The sequence below is a fragment of the Pithys albifrons genome, chromosome 1, assembly GCF_047495875.1.
Source record: "Pithys albifrons albifrons isolate INPA30051 chromosome 1, PitAlb_v1, whole genome shotgun sequence".
Lineage (NCBI taxonomy): Eukaryota > Metazoa > Chordata > Aves > Passeriformes > Thamnophilidae > Pithys > Pithys albifrons.
The window spans coordinates 35,140,343-35,160,732 of record NC_092458.1 but is presented as its reverse complement, the minus strand read 5'-3'; the positions used below and the strand labels follow the sequence as shown (position 1 = coordinate 35,160,732).

Sequence of the window (20,390 nt, the reverse complement as noted above, 5' to 3'; positions counted from 1 at the left end):
CCTCTTTTTAAGCCCTTTGCAGTTTTCCATCAATATTATACAGCAGTCTCTCCTTGTTTTCCAATGTCTCCAGCCAACATTTCCTTTCTCTTTCCTACAATATCAACAAAACAGCCTGCCATCTATGAACAATTAAAGCAAAACTTCCATGTTATTTTCTCACTACACTTGCAGGAAAGAGATGTCTCTGAACACCTTCTATGCAGTCTTGTAAAGCCAGTATTTTTAATTAGGCTTTTCTGTCGACATTCCATGCCTCCTTTTTGCTCAGCTGAGGTGGGTAAGAGCAGCTCTCTCTGTAGTTGCTTTAGCAAATGAAAACACTAGACTTTCCAGTATCTGGGCAGGTCAGCATATGGTCAGAAATGAGTTTCACAGCAGGCCATTTTCCCCACCAGGGAATCTTAATGTGAAGAAGATAGAAAATCTCTATGAAGGGATATGAAATCTTGTGCCAGGAAAGCAGGAGACTGCCCTTGGAAGTGGCTGTCAGTACAAGCTTCATGCTACTTCCCTATCAAATAATGTCCCGTCCCCTCCTACAAACAGCTTTTCCATAAACCTTTTAATTTTATCTCTCGTATTAAGCATAAATAGAGTGAGCACTGACTCAGTGAACTGAAAATGTAATGGGCTTGCCTCATAAGTTTACAGCCAAGTTTCATTCAATTGTTATTGTGGAGAAGAATAGGACAGACTTGAATTATGCTAATAGATACTAAATGTAAACATAACTCCAGAGTGCTATTTACTAACTTTAAAGACTACTCCTATAGCAATCAACTTTATAAGGCTCCTGACAGAATCATAATGGTGATAAAACATATGGAAACATAAAGCTATTTAAACTCTTAACAAAGCCATGATAATACTAACAGTAAATGAGCAACTCCCACAAAATATCATTTAATAATCACACCTGATAAGATTTAAAGTACATATCGCCATTGTTACATGAAAAAAACATTAAAGGGTTTTTTCTTTAACACATGTAGCAACCTAACAGGTTTTAATTACCACACCTACTTCAGTGACAAGCTGTTCCACTCAAACACCCAAACATAATATTTACAATGTTGTGTGGTTGTTAAGGATCTTGATGATTGATGGAACCCATTGTGTTGCCATCTTAATAACAACAAATGCAAGTGATTACCAACACGGAAGAGAGAATCTGTGTTTTTATTTTACAACAAAAGGCTGTCCTATAGGGACTTCTTTTCAACATAAACTAACAAACCTGCACATATGTGAACGTGCTTTAGAGCCTGGCACAGAGAGTCAAAAACAAAGCCTCTGCTGCTTTAAGAACAATGTATTTTTTTGTATTAGCTTAAGAGAACATGATAGCTGTCAAAAGAGCTGGTACACTTTTTCACAATCCTGCAGAATTCATCTTGACCACAAGGATACATCTGAAAACTGCATCAGAAAGATAGCACAGATCCAGTTTCCAAAAAAAAAAAAAAGAAAGCAATTGAATCATTGAGTCAAATAAGAATACAATACATTTCCTGGCATTGCTACTGAATATTTATATCAGTGACGAATGAGACTACAAACACAATATCTTAACATGAAGCTTTGTCTTGTTAACTGCATGATATGCCAAAACACCACCTACTGTAAATCACACGGTTTAAGACCAGTATTTCTTGTTTAAACATGCTACTTGTTCAGCAGATTCACTTGTGTGAACAAGCATACATTAATGCAGACTAACTAGCGCAGTTTCACTATCCAACTGATAAAGTATAATTTAACAACCTCATTATCAGCATTGTAATTTTCAGACTGCTGAAATATCATATTCGTTGTAAATATTATATGGTTGAAACACTTTAACAACATTGCCCATTTGACACTTCTGCCAGATAAAATGCAGATAGGCACTTCTGCATTGATGAACATGCTTTTAATCCTGTAAAGAAACTTTCTCTGTCAAATTATAGGCATTTCAACACTTGATTTATGAACACCATAATTAAAATCCTTATGCCTTAAAGAAAACCAAACTCTTCATTACAACAACGGCTTTCTTTCACATATTTATCTTTTCATAGTTGGAGTTTGCTTTCATGTGCTGCTATTAGCTATCAGTTCAGTATGTCATTTCTGGGTGCCAAAACCAAAAAAGAACATTTCTCTTTATAACCTAGTCAAATCTCACAGTCTAGGTAAGCACTCAAAGGGATCAATTTTTATTTAAAGCTTCCACAAAGCATTTGTGGGGAAAAAAACACCCAGTTAATTTAACAGGTGGAGGACAACTATCACACAATTCAGTGCTTCTCATTTCTAAGGCGGCCAGAAATGCTGTAAAGGTTGCCAAAACATTTCTTTTCCTTCTATGAACTGTCAGAACCAAGAGTTTGGAGTGATACAATTAAACAAAAACAAATCTGTATTTTCAAATGTTTTTGTGTAGTAATTCTGGTTCAATTTAAATTTTAGACAGATCTCTGGAAGGGGAAGAGACTCGTATCTTATCTGAACAAAGTAATGCATTTCATTCATTATTTCTTACAGCACCCATCAGCAGAGAAGCAGCAGGTTTCAGCTTCCTAAACTCAATGCAATTCAGAATTGCACACAATCTCCACTAAAACTACCATTATTGAAAGTGATATAGTTACCCATTAGCATGCCCTAAATCCCAGAAAAGAACAGCTGATTTACAAGCTAAGCAAGTAATCTTGAATCAAACCCTGAAGCTTGTCAAAAATAGGACCTCCTAAACTAGAAATAACGAACTAATTTCAAAAGAGGGAAGTCCCAAATCAAGTCATTGCTGCTGAAGTCCTGGCCCCTTTTACTTAGCTTTATAACAAATTTGTTTTGAAATGTTACAAACACCTTGAAGAAAAAAACTAAAAGGAGTAATGGCTGAAAATGTCTCCCCGATTAATGGCTGAAGAAGGTCCCTGATGGAACTCATCCGACTCTACAGGCTTATCTGACTTTTGGCCACTAATTACAAAAACCAGAGAAGTTCCTGAACTCAGCACTACATGAAGCTGAAAAGCTTATTGTATAAAAGATCAGAAGAAAATATTACACTTGCAGATAATAAAGACAACTGAATTGAACTACATCACTATTGGTCAGTGGAGAGGTTGTAAATTCACTCCTCAAACATCATCTCTAAGAACATAACAGATGAACTTTGTTATCCTTTCAACAAGCCCGTGTAATGCTCGACTGGGATAAAACAGATCATGCTGCCCTCTTGTGCTAGACATGCACAGAAATCAACCTCTTTATTCCTGCAAGTGACATGTGAAGAGAAATATGTAACGCACTCACTATGAAATAGAAAACGTCCACGTTTTCCTACCTTTTATAGATATTTTAACATGAATGCCAGTCCCTTACTGGGATATGGACAGGAGAGCAAAGAAGTTTCAAGACAACCAGATTCTACACTCAAAAAAATAAACAAGTTCTGTCAGCAAATGCGGACGAGTCAGATGTGATAAAGCCCAAAATACTAACACTTAATCCGTAACTACCCACCAAGCTTTCACTACAGCTTTAGCAGTTTTTCTCTATAGCTGATGCTGTATTTATATTTGCTGATACATTTGAATTTCAGTAAGAAATAACGGGTATTTTTTTCTGAGTGCTGGGTAAGAAAATACACTTTAGTCACTTAGGATTATCAGCTCAATAGGGTTAGGTTAAATGATTAAGAAAGAGACAGACAGTCATCTATTAATAAGGTTCTTCTGATGCAAAACTTGAAGTAACGTTTAACTATTTTTAGATTTATGCCAAATTACAGAAAGGTGAAATCCATGTACACACAAATATTCTTAGGTGGAAAGGAAGAAAGGAGAGGGGTCCTTATATTCCTCTTCACTCTCTCTCTGCTATGTAATCCAGGTTCCAAAACTACATTAAAATTCTTTTATCATTTTGGTAAGATGCTTGCAACTATTCCCTTTACAACCCTTCCCTCCCTACATATTGCTAATGCAATCTGGAGAGAGAGAGCTGGGGCTCATGCCTAAACTGATTCACAAAACATAATTTTTTTAGAAATAAGTCATCTCATTTATTCACCAAGAATGACTGGATCTACACTGTCAGGAGCTGACAGACATGTCATGATTCACCACGCATTTCCATTTCCTAATGTCGACTCCCTGGTGCTGCTTATTACTCTGTTTCCCCAATAAGAACTACCAAGAGCTTGGGATGTCTATTTATTTAAGTTTCCTTCCTCGACTTTGGAATACAGATCACCATGTGTTCAAAATACTAGCCATAATTGCTGATTATTTTCTGATAATTGCTGATTAAATAAAACAACAAAAGAAGCAATTGCTTCTGCTAAGGTCTTAGAGACCTCACACAAATACTGAGAACACAGAGGATGCTTACATGACAGATCTGACACTGCAGTATCACCGTTGCTAATATGGGACATGAAAACTAATACTTTGGCTTGGCTATTACAACCACAAGCCAAGAAATAGGAGTATTTAATAATTTAGTTTTCTTCTTAGTATCTCTTTCATAGTCAGGCATATTAAAAAAAGACAGGGAAACCCCATAAAAAGTACACCCCACCTCAAGTAAAAAAAATAGCATGTGAAGTTCTAAAACCATTTAAGTAAGACAACGAAATACAGATGTTACAAAGAGGATTTCAGAATTGCAACATGCTGCAGTTCTGAACAAGAGTATCGTCTCGCGTGTCATCTTCTCCCTTTTATTTTTCTATTTCAAAAGATTTATAGATCAGAACAGCAGTACTTTGGCATATAACCACGACCACAAGAAAGGTGAAGGGAAAGAAATATATGCATCCTGAAGTTAACCTTCTATTATAAAATATCTACTGATTAATAGAAACACACATCTGTAAGTCGCAACAGTGTGTGAATACCAGCAATAAGCAGGTTTTATGAATGTCAGTTTAACAATGCACTGCTAATTTGAGCTTCACAGTATCTTACAAAGCAAACTGGTATTACTCTACATGGTTGCTGCTGTTTACTCACTAGTTCTAACTTTGTTATGATGAGCCAGGTTTATGGGCATTCTTACGAGATGATTAGCCCCTCAAAAATACAGTTACTGCATAGGCTGTGCACACACACACAGGAGAGAGAAGAGGAAAATCTTTGCCTATCTGACAACAGACCACATCAGCACCCTGATTTCTTCTGATGGATGTGCTCTCACTAGCTCTCCACCAACCCGTTTCTTGAGCTTATGGTTTCCCTTCTAATCCTCTGTAATGGCCTTGAATTTACATTGCCACAGACTCCCAGTGCAAGTAGGCCATGTTACACAGCCTTAAACTGCAGTTCTAGGGGGTTTATTAAGATTAAACTGTGCATGTTTCATTCATGAGATCATTGTCATTTCTCCATGAGTATTTTTTTCCTTAAAATATTACTAATTTCTCTGAAACAGCAAAGCCATCCCTATGTATCTTGACAATCATGAAATGCCTCCTGGAGTATGAGAACAAGCTTATGTCCCTTCTTTTTCCAAGGAAGTGAAGACCATCAGGTTTCTGTTTCTTATTTAAGAGAGAAACCAGTGCCTAGATCAATCAGAACCACCCCACTTCTACATTCTCTTCACTCTGCTCCAGCTTCTCCCTCATTTCTCTTGAAGAACATAAGGATCTCGATTACAGTTTTATATTGCATGTTTTATCCTTTTGTGCATTCCAGAAGGACAGTAAGCTAGGCAGTTTCTCAAAACTCTACATTACAATACATGCCTAAAATTATTTTTTAAAAGGGCAAGAAATTCATGAAGTTTAGCTTTCAAAGAAAAGCACAAGAAAGGCATCCCCAAAAACCTCACACATACACACTCAGCATATGGAAGACACCCTGTGTAACCAAATCAGAACAGCAATACAAACACAAGTCAATGTACAACACCAAAGCTACAGAGAATTCATTGTTCTGTAGATTGCATTTGGAGACACTAAAGGTGAACCATCAATAGGCAGTCTGACTTTTAAACTCAAATTATTACACTTAAAGAGTTTATGTAAAAATTGAAAGAGTTTAAGTAAAAGAAGAAAAAGAATCCCACAAACGTGCAAAAACATTATCAAGTTGTCATTGCCTAGAAATTGTATAATTAACGTAATCACAGGGATACATTAAATATTGAGGTATTTCTTATGATTAAACTTACCTATAGGATTTCTGTCAAAAAACAAGACAGGAGCTTTCAAAATGGATTGAAACATTTTGTTGTGCAAATTCTGACCAGAATTGACAAGAACTTGAAATACCAGAAGACTCCTTATTATGCCAAATAGTATTGTAGCCACTGTTAAACCTGAAATTAAAACAAACAGAGCATACATAAAGATATGAATCTTTCAGAAGGAAAAAAAAAACCAAACAAGCATAAAAATGAACTAAACCCCAATTATCTTGATTTCTGCATATAGCAAGAACCCAAACTTAAGCCTAGGGGGACTCAGACTGAGTGCAGAACATGGATATATTTGTCACTAGCTTCAGTTACTATCACAGAATCAATTTAATCAATTTCTCTTATTCCATTTGAAAGAATTGGTATTTTATAGAAATGTAGGAAATATCTGTTTAACCCATGAAATAAATCTGTATTAAAACCCTCTGCATAACAGCCTTACTAAGAAATTCATTTCATAGTGCCATGTATAATTGTGGCTTGCAGAGGTCACTGTGAAGATGCAACATTTGCCAGCAGGTATTAACCAAGTAATATATACATGGCTATTTAGAGACAACCTTGAGTTACTCCCAATCAGCCCAAACCACTCATGCCATGCTTCCTCTTGTAAACCACACCAATTCATTTAAATTATTTGTATTTCTTTAACGTTTTATAAGATGCATTCCTTATGTCATGTGAAATAGAGCCCTTCCAGGGAATTGGACTGCAGAAACTGTTTGTCTCTCTTCTGAGCCCAACTCTTACTTACAAGACGGTGGTGCTACAAGCCAAAAAATGGAAACAAAGAATGGTATTTGCTGCTGTTGTGTTTGCTGTGCATAAGCTCCAATGTGGCTGCACAGAATCCCTGTCAGGAAAGGTAACAGTGAAGGTGTTAACCCTACATGTTGCAGTGTTTCCAGGCTCCAGGTGATCTGCTTCAGAAAATAAGCATAGCTACAAACCCAATGCTCAGGCCTTGAGGACACCCTGAAGTTAGACACTATCAACAGAAAACATTTCATATTCTAAGGGCAGGTTAAAACTGGACACAATTCAAGAAAAGCTATAGTAACAGCGGGAAAAAGGGAAGTTTTAAATTATGTGACGTGGTTAAGTTATTCCACTCTGTTTCCTTTTGTAACCTCCCAGGGAACAAAAAAAAAAGTATCACTATTTCATTTGTCTCCTTGCAGTTTATTGCTCTCACTCTCTAAGGCACTGTTTTTTAGAAAAAAAACACGTGGCTGGAATGAGAGCTTTTTTACCTTGTTCCAACAGCTGTATTCCGGTACAATGAGGTAAAAGAAGGCAACTTTTCCAAAAGTAACTGCATGTACCCAAACAGGAAATCTGTGCCATGCAAAAAGGCATCAGGAAAGGTACTAAGCAGGAGGCTGTGGCACAGCCCGTTCCTAACAGCAGTCTGTGCAGCAACACGAGGAGAGGGACGACATCCTGGAAGCCCCACATTTCTGTACAACTTCACTGGAAGTTGTTGGCATGACCCTCATGAAACAAAACATCTGAACAGACCTAATGGCTGGGGAGAAGGAGGAAGAATGAAACATACTTTCAAGTCCTTCACCTGGTCTGTCTCAAGCCAGAGGTTTTTGCTTTCCCTGTTCATGAGCTTAGAACCTCAGCAGGAGAGAGAGCTAAGTACCCCTTGAACATTTGCTTTATAGAAAAGGTATGGAATTGGTAGCTCAGTCCTGGCCAACAGGGTTTCATGGAAATTTTACTCTTCTAAATCTTTGCCTTATAGAAACAACAAGAACAAGGAAGAAACTACTACGGCCATTTTTTTCTTTTTCCAAACATTGAAAATCAGAAATAAAAATGTAAATTATTTTATACTATTTACAGAGAAAGGTAAGTTGGATTATTATGTATCATGTATTTCATATGACATGTACTATCTTTTTATAACTTTGTCAACTTCACTGACAATTCTGTGTCAGTCAATGCCATCTGTTCAACTATTGCAAACATCTAACTAAGTTACCTGAACATTTCAATATAAAGGTAACTTTTGTTGTTCCACTATCTAGAACAAAATATGCCTTAAAGGATAAAATTTTCCATAATGTGATTTGGACTATATGGTCACAGAAACTCACATTTGCCACATTCAAGCATACTGTGCAGTCCCCTGGAATGGTTCATGATATAAGACATTATATATAGAAAATAAGAGCTAAGTTTATCTGGCTTCTGAATTGTTACTTTCCAGGCCAAGCACAGTGTTAAGCTGTCAGATCACATGGTTTCCAGAAAACAAACCAAACAAAAAATGCTCCACCTATTCTCTCACTCATAGAGATGTTTCTGAATACATTTAATGCATATCCTTCAGGCATTCCACCTGTTTTCTCACACCAAGCATTTACATCTCCATCAAGAAATTACCGTGCCATACAAAACCATACATCACTAGGAGTGCTAAACAGCAGAATGTGAGAGCATGCACATGATTTTTCTGTGGCAATTTTTACTCTATCTCAGAGCAGTATTTCAAGACATTTGGATGCTTGAATACAAGGATCAACACCCTTTTCTGAATATGCAGAGGCATATATGGTTACCTGTTGAAATACATTGAAATGTTTTTTTAACAACCTGCTTTGCATATCCATCCAGAGTGCTTTTTAGAAACTGGTTCTTTTGCTGTGGCACTTCAGAAGGAATGCAGACATGCCAAGTTTTAGAACAGCACAGAATGAGGATCCATTTCTAATCCCTCTTGTCCATCCACATAATGACTGAATATTTACCTCAATGACTTATAAGTATAGACAATAACCACAATCTCATGGTGACTGACTTTTTGAATACTTTGTTCCTAGTCAACTTTCTAAAATCGAGGCAAAGCAAATTAAGAGTCTGCATTTAACCTATCTCTTCTGTTCAAATTTTTACTTATTGCAATTAATCAGAAAGCAAGACTCAGGCTGCTCCATTGCAGCTAGAATTCACATTTCCCCACACTGCCATCGCTTCATACCTTTCAAAACTCTCTATTATGATAAATCACACAATAAACAGTCCTTAGACACACAAACACATATGCATGTATAAATACCTGCATAAATTCCCAAATAAAAGTTAAGGTCTAGATGTTCAGTCTCATTTGTTCCATTATTTCCATTTGTTGTGAGATTCAACTTTCCTTGACGGTTTGCCCTGTGGAAATGCATACAGAAGATAACCATCACCAAGTAAGTATGTTAACTGTTTCTATATTTAACTCTGTCAAAACCTTTACTTCAAAAGAGCTCATGTATCGATGCTGTCACACATCACAGTCTACACTTAACATAAAGTTTAATTTCCAGTCCCCCAACAAAACAAGCAGAAAGGCAAGGAGTAAGACCAAGTGTGTTTCAAGTTTCCTAGAGCAGGTTCCCCTACTACAGAGACCTATACAACACTGATTTCTATTAAACAAACAGCACCTGACTGGAAAAAAAAAATGACTGGCCAATTATTACCATCAACTTACCAGTAAGAAAGCCACCAGTCCTGGAGCACATAGGCCACCTTGAGCAAGAGAGGAACAAATACAAGAATCATCTTACAAAATGAAAAAAAACTTAGAAAATTAAACTCCCATGCTATCCTTTCAAGCTCCCTGGGAAAACATCACATATTCAGGGAAGTATGCCATCCAGTCTTTCAAGACCAGCAGCAATTTGCCAAGCACATTAGAAGGTGCTCTACAAAGAAAGAAGTTACCTTGAATTACCTTACATGATAGCAAACTAAAGGAAAGCAATACACTTCAGCAAACAAAATATAGTAGTTCTTCCTAATGTATGTTAATTTCACATTAAAGAACTCATTTTTTCAGTTCCTAAATTTGCTACTAGAGATATTCCAAAATGCTTTTTGATTAACAAACTTTCTGATGTTACCAGTCCAGAAATTTGTGTTTACGAGAGATAATTACCAGAAAGAGGGTTGAAGGAGGATGAGAGAGGAGAGGAAGGGAAAACTCCCACTGCCACTTTCCTTCTCTGACAAGAGGTGACTACAAACTTGTAAAAGGGTTATTTATCTCAAAATACACCTCTGTTCACATGAATTTGAAGTTGTGGGTGTTCTACTACAGAGATTTGATCTTGTTTCACTGCCTTTCCAACAGACTCAACTGAAGGACAAGCAAAAATTAGGTAACATGTTTAAATATATAGACTATTTTTTCCATCCAGCCAAAACATTTCCATTAAATGAGCTTGAGCTTTTCTCAGCAGGAAACAAAAAAAAAAAGGCAATAAGGTATCTTCTACGCAGCTTTCTCAACTCATCATTTCTTTCAGTAAGTATCAAAATAATCTTTCTTGTTTAAAAATTATTTTACACATCTTCTCCAGTCTGCATTGCACAAACATTGCCTATCCTCTTCCTCACCTTCTTATTCTGTTAAATATTGACTCTCCCTGTAGCTCTTCTCATAACCAGTGCTTACCAGCAGACAACCTGTTCTTTGAACGCTTCTGTCAAATTCTGTACTCCCAAGTGCAATAAACCTCCTTACCCTCCTCAACCAGAAATATAATGACTGCTCAGATTTCCTAAACGCTACTTTATATACCTTACTATTTTCTTCTCTGTCTCAAAAAATTAGACTGGTTTATAATTTCTGTGTCATATTGTTATCAAAATAATTATTTTATTGAATTCCTGAGATAAGGATCCATGCAAGGCCTCTCAATGCTGTACCAAAATTCCATGCTGACATATAAAATTTGACTGCACACACTACAGAATTACGAAAGAATACCATGCTCCCAAACATTTTAAATGAAACATCACAATAACAAGTATACACTATGTCAAAAAGAAAATAAAAGATACAAAGGGGGGGAAAAGGCAAATGCAGAACACATTTATAATATTATTTGTGGCTCTCGACAACTTACCTGTGCCAAAATATTGAATACTAAGAGTATAAAAATCACAAAGTAGTTTGCTCCTGCAGAGAAATATTTTCTGTAAACTTTAAAGCTAATTTTTCCTTCATGGCGACTCTCCTCTGGCACTGCAGCCACTGCATTTTCACCCTGAAAAATAACAACCTCAGAATAAAACCCACCAACTTCGCAGTTACAGATTCAGACTGAGCCACTTGAAAGTCATGGTTCAGAACTAGCAAACAATTAAACAAGGAGATAAAGTGATTATGCACGTAAAAACTTTAACTACTTGAACTACAGCTTTGACACACAAAGGTCTCAGTGCAGTAATACTGAAAAATCTACTCTGCAAAGCGACTGTGAGGATTTTATTTGGGATTGCATCACCAAGTACAACAAAACTTCATATATAGCCAGAAACATGTATTCTGACCACTAAGCCAGGTTCTTCTTATATACTACCTTCACTCACAATAGCTTCAGAAACTAAAGCCTTTACTTGGGGAAGATTGTGTTTCAGAATAGAAGTGTGTGCAACTTTTCAAAAGAAGTATCTAAAATACTCTTCTACAAGTATGTACCAAGATCAACCAATCTATGCCAAAACATACAAATTACCCAAAAAGTTCTAATCATCTCCTCGTAAGTACGAATAAAGCATCTGTTAAGAGGGAAAACAAGTTAAATGGCAAACAAGAAATTATACTAAGCAAACAATGGATGGGGGACAAGTGTGAAAAGAGAAATTTTGTATATCCAGCCACTCCACCTTCCACTTTCCCCTGCCCCCATCCAACAGTTCCAACACTACTAAAAATTCTGGCAGACCTTTATGAGTTTAAGAGTGAAGTTGCCACTGGGACATTAATAAGATCAGCTAAGTTTAATGCTTTTGAGCATAAAACCATTCTTCCAAAGAGTACGAAAAAGTCTGCAGCTTTTTTTCGTTTGTTTTAAATCTCCCTGCTTTTCGTGACAGAGAAGAAATAATATATACCCATAGCACAGAGTTACAGGGATCCTGTACTGTTCTATGGGAATGCAAATGCATGAGCAGAACACCACCTCTGGGACAGAAACTTTGTGGCTGCTTTTGCAGTATGCAGAACAAGAGATAACAAGGCACCTGGAAGTCACACTGGCACCACCAAAGCCTTCTGTTCTCACCAGCAAAAGGGCTGGGGTGAGAGCAATGCAGTGGTGTTCAATGGTTACCCCCTTAGGGCCAGCTCAAGATCATGTGGGTATGTTTACAGGTAGGTTAATGCCAGCCATGCAAATGTACACGTTGCATAAAGTCAAAGCTTCCACATGCACTTCCAAGAGCTCAGGATTTCAAGGAAAGTGTTAGTTTCAGTTCAACACTGCATAAACACATAAAATCCACCCAATATAGTGGGACTGGCCCTTTAAAGCACCACGGTCAGAGGTCAGGCTGAAGGTGTGGTGTCTTTGGACACCTATAGGGAATGCTTCCAGCATCCAGCAGAGCTGATGAACTGCACCAACTGACTCTGCTGGGTTTGAACAGAATGGTGCAGAGCTCTGGACTGCCACCTAAGTACAGCTGCACAGGTCCACCGCAGACGAGCTCTCACCTGATAATGCAATTCAATAATCCCTGAAATTCCACTGCTGCAGGGAAAGCCCATATCAAAATTTAAGTTAAAACCACCCAGACAAGAATTGAGATACATCCGTCCCTTGAGCACTCACGGGTGGTTGTTCCACTGCTCCATCTTTCTGTGAGTGGACAGATGAATCCTGGGACCAGACAGAGGACTCAGAGAAGGTTCGGTTCCGGGAAGACTTCAGGTTGGGGGTTCCTGGAACTGATGGCTGTTCTGCCTCCTCATCTTTTTTCAAAAGGGAAGCAAAGTCGATGCCAGACCTCAGGAACTCTGCATATGTACCTTTCCCCACCATTTTACCCTACAATTAATATAAACTTTGATTATCTTCATTATACACTTTCTGTAAAGGACAATTCTTCCTATCTGTCCTTGCTGTCTGTGGGGTTCTGCAGTTGCTGAGCACACATCCCACTACAGTAACTGAGATGAAGCCTCTATTGTTACCTCACTTAGAGGAGCAGAAATAACCTCCTTATGCTCTAACCAGAGTCCCCTCCCGGCAGCTAACCAGGCCAAGGAGCACACAAACAGGATGACAAAAGCTCCAGTCACAGCCAGGCGAGAATCACCTCCTTGGAGAAGCCATGGGTGACAGCCAAGCCATGCAGCTTTAGGACAATCTGTTGAACAACATACACAACCATCAATCTTTTTATATTACTCCAGGCTAGGGGTAAACAGTATCCTCATTTCCTGGTCCTCGCAGTCCTAGAAAGCGCAACACAGACCATTTCCACACTTCTCACAGCTCTATCACAAACTCATTTCCAAAGAGCTAGTGTAACTTTTAAAGAGATCTGAATGGGTGGAAAAAGACAGATAGTGTCCTTTATTGCACTTCTGTGGTGCATCAAAATTAATTTCATATATTTCATTACCAACCTTAAAAAAAACAATCAAACAAACAAAACAGGGACAAAAACCCCAACTGCAGTTCTTGCAATTCCCCTCTACCTCTGAATATCTGGTACAACAAAGTTTGGAAGGAACCAACTGCATGGAAGGCCTGCTTATTCTTAAAGGCATCTGGGACCATTTCTCAGCCTTAATTTAAAAATGTTTAAATGCATTTTTAATGGACACAGTTCTTAATTCATATGTATGTGTAAGAGACAGGAGCAAAAGCAAAAGCATTAACACAATCCCCAAATTTTCTTACACTATATTAAACTTGAAACAAAGAAAATGTAAAACTTTACTTCAAAAGCAGACAAAATGTTTGAAGAAATAAGAGTTTTAATTCACATAAAAATCGGTATGTAAGATTACTTTTCTGCATGATAAAATTCAGAAATAGATTTTTCAGGGAAGACATTCCAAGGAAAATCAACTTATTTCATAAATAACAATAAAACATTAAAAAATATATAATAATTAGAAGACAGAAAATATATTTACAGACTAAAAATAAAAATCTGACTCAAAATTATTAAGATTAAAAAGGAGAATTACAAAGCCTAAGTGTAGACACCGAAATCACTTACGTCTTTTAAAATTAGAATCTGATTTGCAGCACGGAGATATTGCAGCTGGTGAGTGACCAAAACAGAGATCTTCTGATGTAAGGCCTGACAAATACATCTGCAAAGAGATGGAAAAATTCACTAAAAAAGTAAATGTCCTAATTGATTTTTATTATTTCTGAAAAACCACTTCTATTCAATTACAGTTTTTAAAATAAGAAAAGAAGACGACCATTCTTGCTAGATTTATAAAAGTTACACTTCACAAACATGTTTCTCATTTAACTTTTTAAGTTTTCAAGGTAAGGAGAAGAAATTTCATATTTCAGATCTGGAATAAAAGAGGAGGAAATAAGACCTTTCATGAAAATTGCCTTAAACATTCTCATAACAAATGTACATGTCATAACCTAAATTGCAGAGAATATTTGAAAAAAATAAACTAAAGGCAAGACAAAGCAGGGCAAGATGCTGTGGAAAATTATGGACAAACACTGATCAATAAAAGTAACTTCTTCGAGAGGAGCTTTCAGAGCAGCTGTAACACTGAGCCACAAGAGTTTTGGAGAAGTAAACAGTACTACTGATTTAAGTTACATCCAGGTATGTATTGAGGTAGAGAAGTGAGATTCTTGGAACCATGTCTGACCATTTCTCATGGATTCAGAGCTTACCTACTTTTCCAGTACCTCGCCAACAGTTTGGGATTTGGAGAGAGAAATGAAGGTACTGGACACACTACAACCACCAGCAAGTGCAGATGAAACCTAAACAGTTTTAGCAGAATACATACCTGGAATCTTTTCAGCAGAGCCTTGAAAGGACACCAGAGCCACAAAATAAAAACAAGATATAAAAACACAGCAGCAGAGCAATGGTTTACAAGAGCAGAGGTCTGTAAGTACATTCTTAATGTACAGCAGGGACAGCACAGGCACAACTGAAATCCAACACTACCAATACTCTCATTGCTTTCATCCCCACAGTAACAACGCAGGGAGACAAACCCTTTGAGTGGAGACTGCTTTCTCAACTACTCACTATCTTAAGAAAACAAGGAAAACTGATTTTGTCTAGAACTAAAGTGTTCAGCAACACATTAGCATCTTTGCCAAAAGAGAATGTATCAGGTATTCACTGTGAAGAGCTCCATCTTTCCCTTCCCTAAGTCCCACAACCTATATAACACTTGGATCACTGAATTTTCTGTGTGCCAGGTCTATGTCTAACAGCTTGCTGGGACAAACCAGCCACTAGAAAATCTGACAGCTTGAAACATTGAAATCTTGATCCTGAGCCACAGTGAGCTCGCTGCACTTTCACTTTGCATTTGAAGGGGCTGTGGGGAAGAAGAGGAAAAAAGGGGGTTATCACAGCATCAGAGCAAACCAATTAGAACTGTGAGAGCTGTCAGCACAGCATCCTGGGTGATCTTGATCTCAGGAGAGTAGGCAAAAAATAACCTCTGTGGAAATCCATATTTCCACTGATATATCAGTTCACTCAATTGAGAATTTTTTAAAAAGCCAACTCTTGATTTCATGTCTGTCTGGGTAGAAATAAGCTAGCTGAATAGTTTGTTGGTAACAGGTAAGTAGAAAAACTCTTGCCACAATTCACTGGCATGAGCACAGGCAGGAAAAATTGCAACAAAGAGTGTATACTTAGATCTATTAAACAACTCACTGCTCAGACAGCTCACTAGAAAATTCTGCCAATTAATATACTGTGCCACCATGAAGCACAGAAGTTCAGGAACTAGTAAAACACTGAGTAAATACTTAACATTTGTTTCAAAACATCAAACTGCTATGTTAATTTTTTCAATATTCTCTCTCCTATTCAACAACATTCACTTAGTATGAGCATTAGTATGGTAGTATGAGCTTAGTATGAGCATTAAATTTGTTCAGCGCTTTGCTACCAAAGACTAAACCCAGAGTTGGAACCCAGAGTTGAAAGAGAGATTCAGCAAAACTGAATGTCATAAAAGGGCTGGCACGAAAATCGGAGAGCGCACTGTTTGTTAGTGAAAACTTGGTACTGTCTTAGAATTGAAAAAACCCCACTTCAAAATAGTCCCTAAGTGTTTATTTTTCTAACTGGTTCCTAAAGGCTTAGTTTCATCATCCATCTACTTTTAGAAATACTGCTCTTATACCTGAAGAAAACCAACCATCAATTCTAGGAGAAAAACCCAATTTTAGGTGTCACTATCTGACAACTATCTCCCTTTCTCACTTTTGATATGAGAATCCAGGGAAAGCCTACCTTAGCAGGTGACTTTACTGGTCCAAAGGCTTCAGGTATCTGCTGGAGTGCACCCAGAACTGCTATCACCTTTTTACTTGCTTTTTAAAACCCCACAAAGTTCACCTTCCTTGTGCTTCTCCATTACTCTCAAGAGGCATACTCTGTTATAGTCTGTTAGCACATTTAATGCATAAGAAAAGGAAAAATTACTGCAAAAACTCCAGTCATCATTGCCAACTTTATTAAATACACAAGCACATACACATGTGTGCACATACTCACAAGAGATCCAAACAGAGAAGACCTAAAGGTTTTTCAGCCCTTCTTGAGTACAAGAAAAAGGGAGATGAAGGGACTACAAAAGTTGCATCCCCTTCCCCCAGTATGAAGCAATTTAAACTTAAAAGTATTCCTGGCAGATGTTAAATGGGTTGCTCCGCATGTTTAAGCTCAACAGAAATTTCAACATCCTTGAAAATGTATTCCAGGGCCAAGCTATCTTTGCCATTACAAATCTGTACTCTGAAGTCCAAGTATGCATCCTTGGTGCAATTTCAATTAACTGCTTCCCAAAGGTCAGTAGATCAGTTTATTCCTGCATACACAGTCCCTTCATAACTTAAGTCATTCCCCTCCAGACAAGAAAGAAAAAGAAAAAAAAATGCCCTTCAAATATATTCTTTTCTTTTAAGCAACAAATAGTTTCCTGAGTTTTTTTATTTTTATTCCTCCCCACCCTGGACACCTGAACGCTCCTGACTACCTGCACTGGTATGTGAAGTTGGTCTACATTTACTGGAAGTGCACAAAATTGAAACATTATTTCAGCTGAGACCTTACATGGACAAAACATAATAGGAAATACTATACTTGTACTGCCTGATACACTACTGGTCATAAATCCCAGAGCACAGTTTCCTTAACAAGAGCATGTTGTTGGTCATACTGGATTGGTCATCTACCACACTCTACACCTTCTCTTCACAAAACTACCACACTACTGATCCCTGCTCACTGTGTTCATGGACTCAACACTCTGCTCATTGCCCTGCTGCATACATCAATTAGTTCACATACTGCAACCAAGACTTCCAAAATCTCTGTCCATCTCCAGAACTGCCTTTAGCATTGTCCAGATTTCTATTACCTGAAAATATAGCACCAATGACCGTCATACATGATCAGGACAGATCTCTCCAGAAATACACTCTGTCCATTCAACAAAATCAAACAAGCAAACAAACCATACTTTAAGTTAACGAAGCCAAGTAACAGTATAGTATCACCCATTTAAAAAATCCACTGCACTTTGACAGCAAACTGCTATACAATTAAAAAAATTAGCTTGAGCTTTGATGGTGCAAAGCATGAGGCAGGAGACACTGAGAAGGGGGCCTACAACAACACAGTATTCCTCTGTGTAAAGGCAGTCTTTGCACTTTCGAATCCTCATTGGTTCTTTCTTCCCTATCAGGTTTGCTTTTCTTTGAGACAAGTTGTTCTTTAATCTTTTTTAAGTTTTTATCTCCAAGAACCAGCTTTCTTTCACCTCCGCAAAGTGTCTCTTCTTTAATGATTCTACTTTCTTCCTTACCATTCTTTTCCCCACTCCTTTTTGGAAGTTCACATGCCAGTTTAACTTTACTCTAGTTAATACTTATGTTCATTTCAATGAAAATAACCACTGAAATGAAATTAAAGCACACGCAGAAAGTGCTTACAGGCATAAAGCCTTGGTTATATTCATTCACTTCCTACATTTGCTTTCCCTCTCCCTTCCCTTTATATTTCAGTGGCTTAGGAATAACAATCTCCTAGTTGTTTTAGTACATTTCAAAGTTTAGAAAAGCTAAAAAAGTGTGATATGTTTTGCCAGAGACAAAAACCCCCCACACATACTTCTACTATGCTGCTTCTGTTTCTATGCTTATCTTGATAATAATTTATCTCTATCTCATGACAAATTCCAGCCTCCACTAAACTAATGCATAAGTATAACTAAGTTCACAAAATCCATTGCCCTCTTCCAGAAACCAGGTAGCACTGGATGGCTGGAGAAAGCATACAAGCAAACACAGAGTGATGCTTCCTCTGGCACACATTTCCAGCTTCCTAAGTCCATATATGAGGAACTTTTCGAGCCAGAGATCTTGGTATTTAAGTAGCTCTTCATGAACTTTTCCCACACAAATTTGCATACTTCCCCCCAAACTCATTTCTGGTTTAGTATTCATAATACTGTTTTGCAACTGCCTATACAGACCACTGAAACACTCAACTATACTGGCATTCTGCATTTGTGGGGGGGTGTTTCACATTGTGTGACTTTTTTTAAAAATGCACATTTTCATGATACTAAAAACTAAAATTTTAAAGTGTTTTGAAAACATACAGTCTACAGAGATCACACTTATGCTTTTTAGTTTCTGTAAAATAACAAACAAACAAAACCAGAACCCAAAATCTTAACCAACATTATTACAACATATTCATACATTTTAAACATCATTCCCTACCATAAACCCTACAAAGCTCAAGGAATTTTAACTCTATTATCTGAATGGAAAGATGTAACTAACATGTTTTTAAGAGCAACACCCATAATACCAAAATAGAAGTACAGGGCATTAGAGTTTGCCCAGAATGTCTCATTAGAGCTGTAACCACTGCAATAGGATCAGAAACAATAATGAGCATGGAGCAGGTGTGAAACACAAAGTAAAAAGTCTTAAAGATATCCTTCGTTTAGCAAGATCCTATCAGAAAGAAAGCAGAGTGAAACCCTTAAAATCAGACACGAAGTCCCTCGTACACTTGTCAGTGGACAAAGCTTGTATGTAATATGTGTATGCCTTCAAACACAGCACTGGTAAGTACATGCCAGGGCTATCATTGCTTGGTTCCCCTGACACACTGATTGTGTCTGTAATCCCTCTACAGAAATGAGACATGCTAGCTTTTATCTGCTAGTTTTACAGGACTGATGAGCTTCACTTGCTTCTAATTACCTACACCAACATAATAGCACTTTTTTCTTGAAGTTCAAATGTTACATGAGATTTACAAGCACACCCCACTTAGAGAGAGATAGATACAACACTGGAAGCATTCATGGACTCCTAAGGGTTCCAAAAATCAAATTACTATAAACAGACCAAGTAAATATTCAGATCTATGTATCTAATTAAAAAAAAAATCTTTTACTCATTTTCACTACTTCATTTTGCTCCTGCCCTCAAGCACTTCTGGGTCTTAGGTAAGAATGCAGTGAGGAATTTAGGATCTCTTAATCTATGCACTTTGCATGATGGAATTTTCTGCTCTCCTTCGCTGTCAGTTCAATTCTTCATCACCTTTTCCTGCAATTATGAAGGACACCTTTGCTAAAAAACCATGTCTGCTCCCTTTCCCCTCATGAAGAGGAACACTAAAGTTACCTCAGATGGCAGTGGAGAGACTTTATCTTTCAGGACATCTGTTTGACTTGCCAGGTGACACTCTGGTCAGCCTGAACATATGGTTAGTCCATGCCCCACTGCCCAGCTGCGTGTCCCTTCAGTTCGTACTGAGGCCACTGCTTAGTACAAAGGTGTTCCACCTGAATAGATGCTTAAGTGCATTCCTGTGCTGTGATAAACGCAGTGATGTCTTCAGCAGCTTTTATCTAGTTCCAGAGAACCACTGCAACTTCGGTCTGATTTAGAGTGTCCCAAACTGTACTGTAACTGTCTACTCTCACAAGCACAGAGGAGGAACAGAAAGAAATCAGGCTGATCATCAACTTAGACCAGCACACAGCTCCTGTCAGTGGAAAAGATACAAAGGAAAGAACAACACCTAGAAAAGAGCACATCTCAACAGATGATGAAATATGTCATTCTTAAGACATGATTTTTGAGTCAATATTGCTGATGGTAAACATTTTAATTTATATCTAA

The 20,390-nt window shown here is 37.6% G+C and overlaps 1 protein-coding gene across 4 annotated transcripts in view; it reads right to left on the bottom strand.

Annotated features, from left to right (window-relative positions):
• The window catches only part of ABCC4 (ATP binding cassette subfamily C member 4 (PEL blood group)), a 145,916-nt gene that overhangs the window by 85,554 nt on the left and 39,972 nt on the right, over positions 1-20,390 (bottom strand). For all 4 annotated transcript variants that reach the window (XR_011697161.1, XR_011697163.1, XM_071549439.1 and 1 more), the window contains exons 14-19: positions 14,221-14,317; positions 12,819-13,034; positions 11,109-11,249; positions 9,689-9,726; positions 9,269-9,369; positions 6,172-6,318 (exon numbers count right to left, since the gene is read on the bottom strand). Coding sequence is in view for 2 of the 4 variants with exons in the window: in XM_071549439.1 (XP_071405540.1) it covers positions 6,172-6,318; positions 9,269-9,369; positions 9,689-9,726; positions 11,109-11,249; positions 12,819-13,034; positions 14,221-14,317 (740 nt within the window). In the remaining 2 variants the exon portion in view is untranslated. The remainder of the gene's footprint in view (positions 1-6,171; positions 6,319-9,268; positions 9,370-9,688; positions 9,727-11,108; positions 11,250-12,818; positions 13,035-14,220; positions 14,318-20,390) is intronic.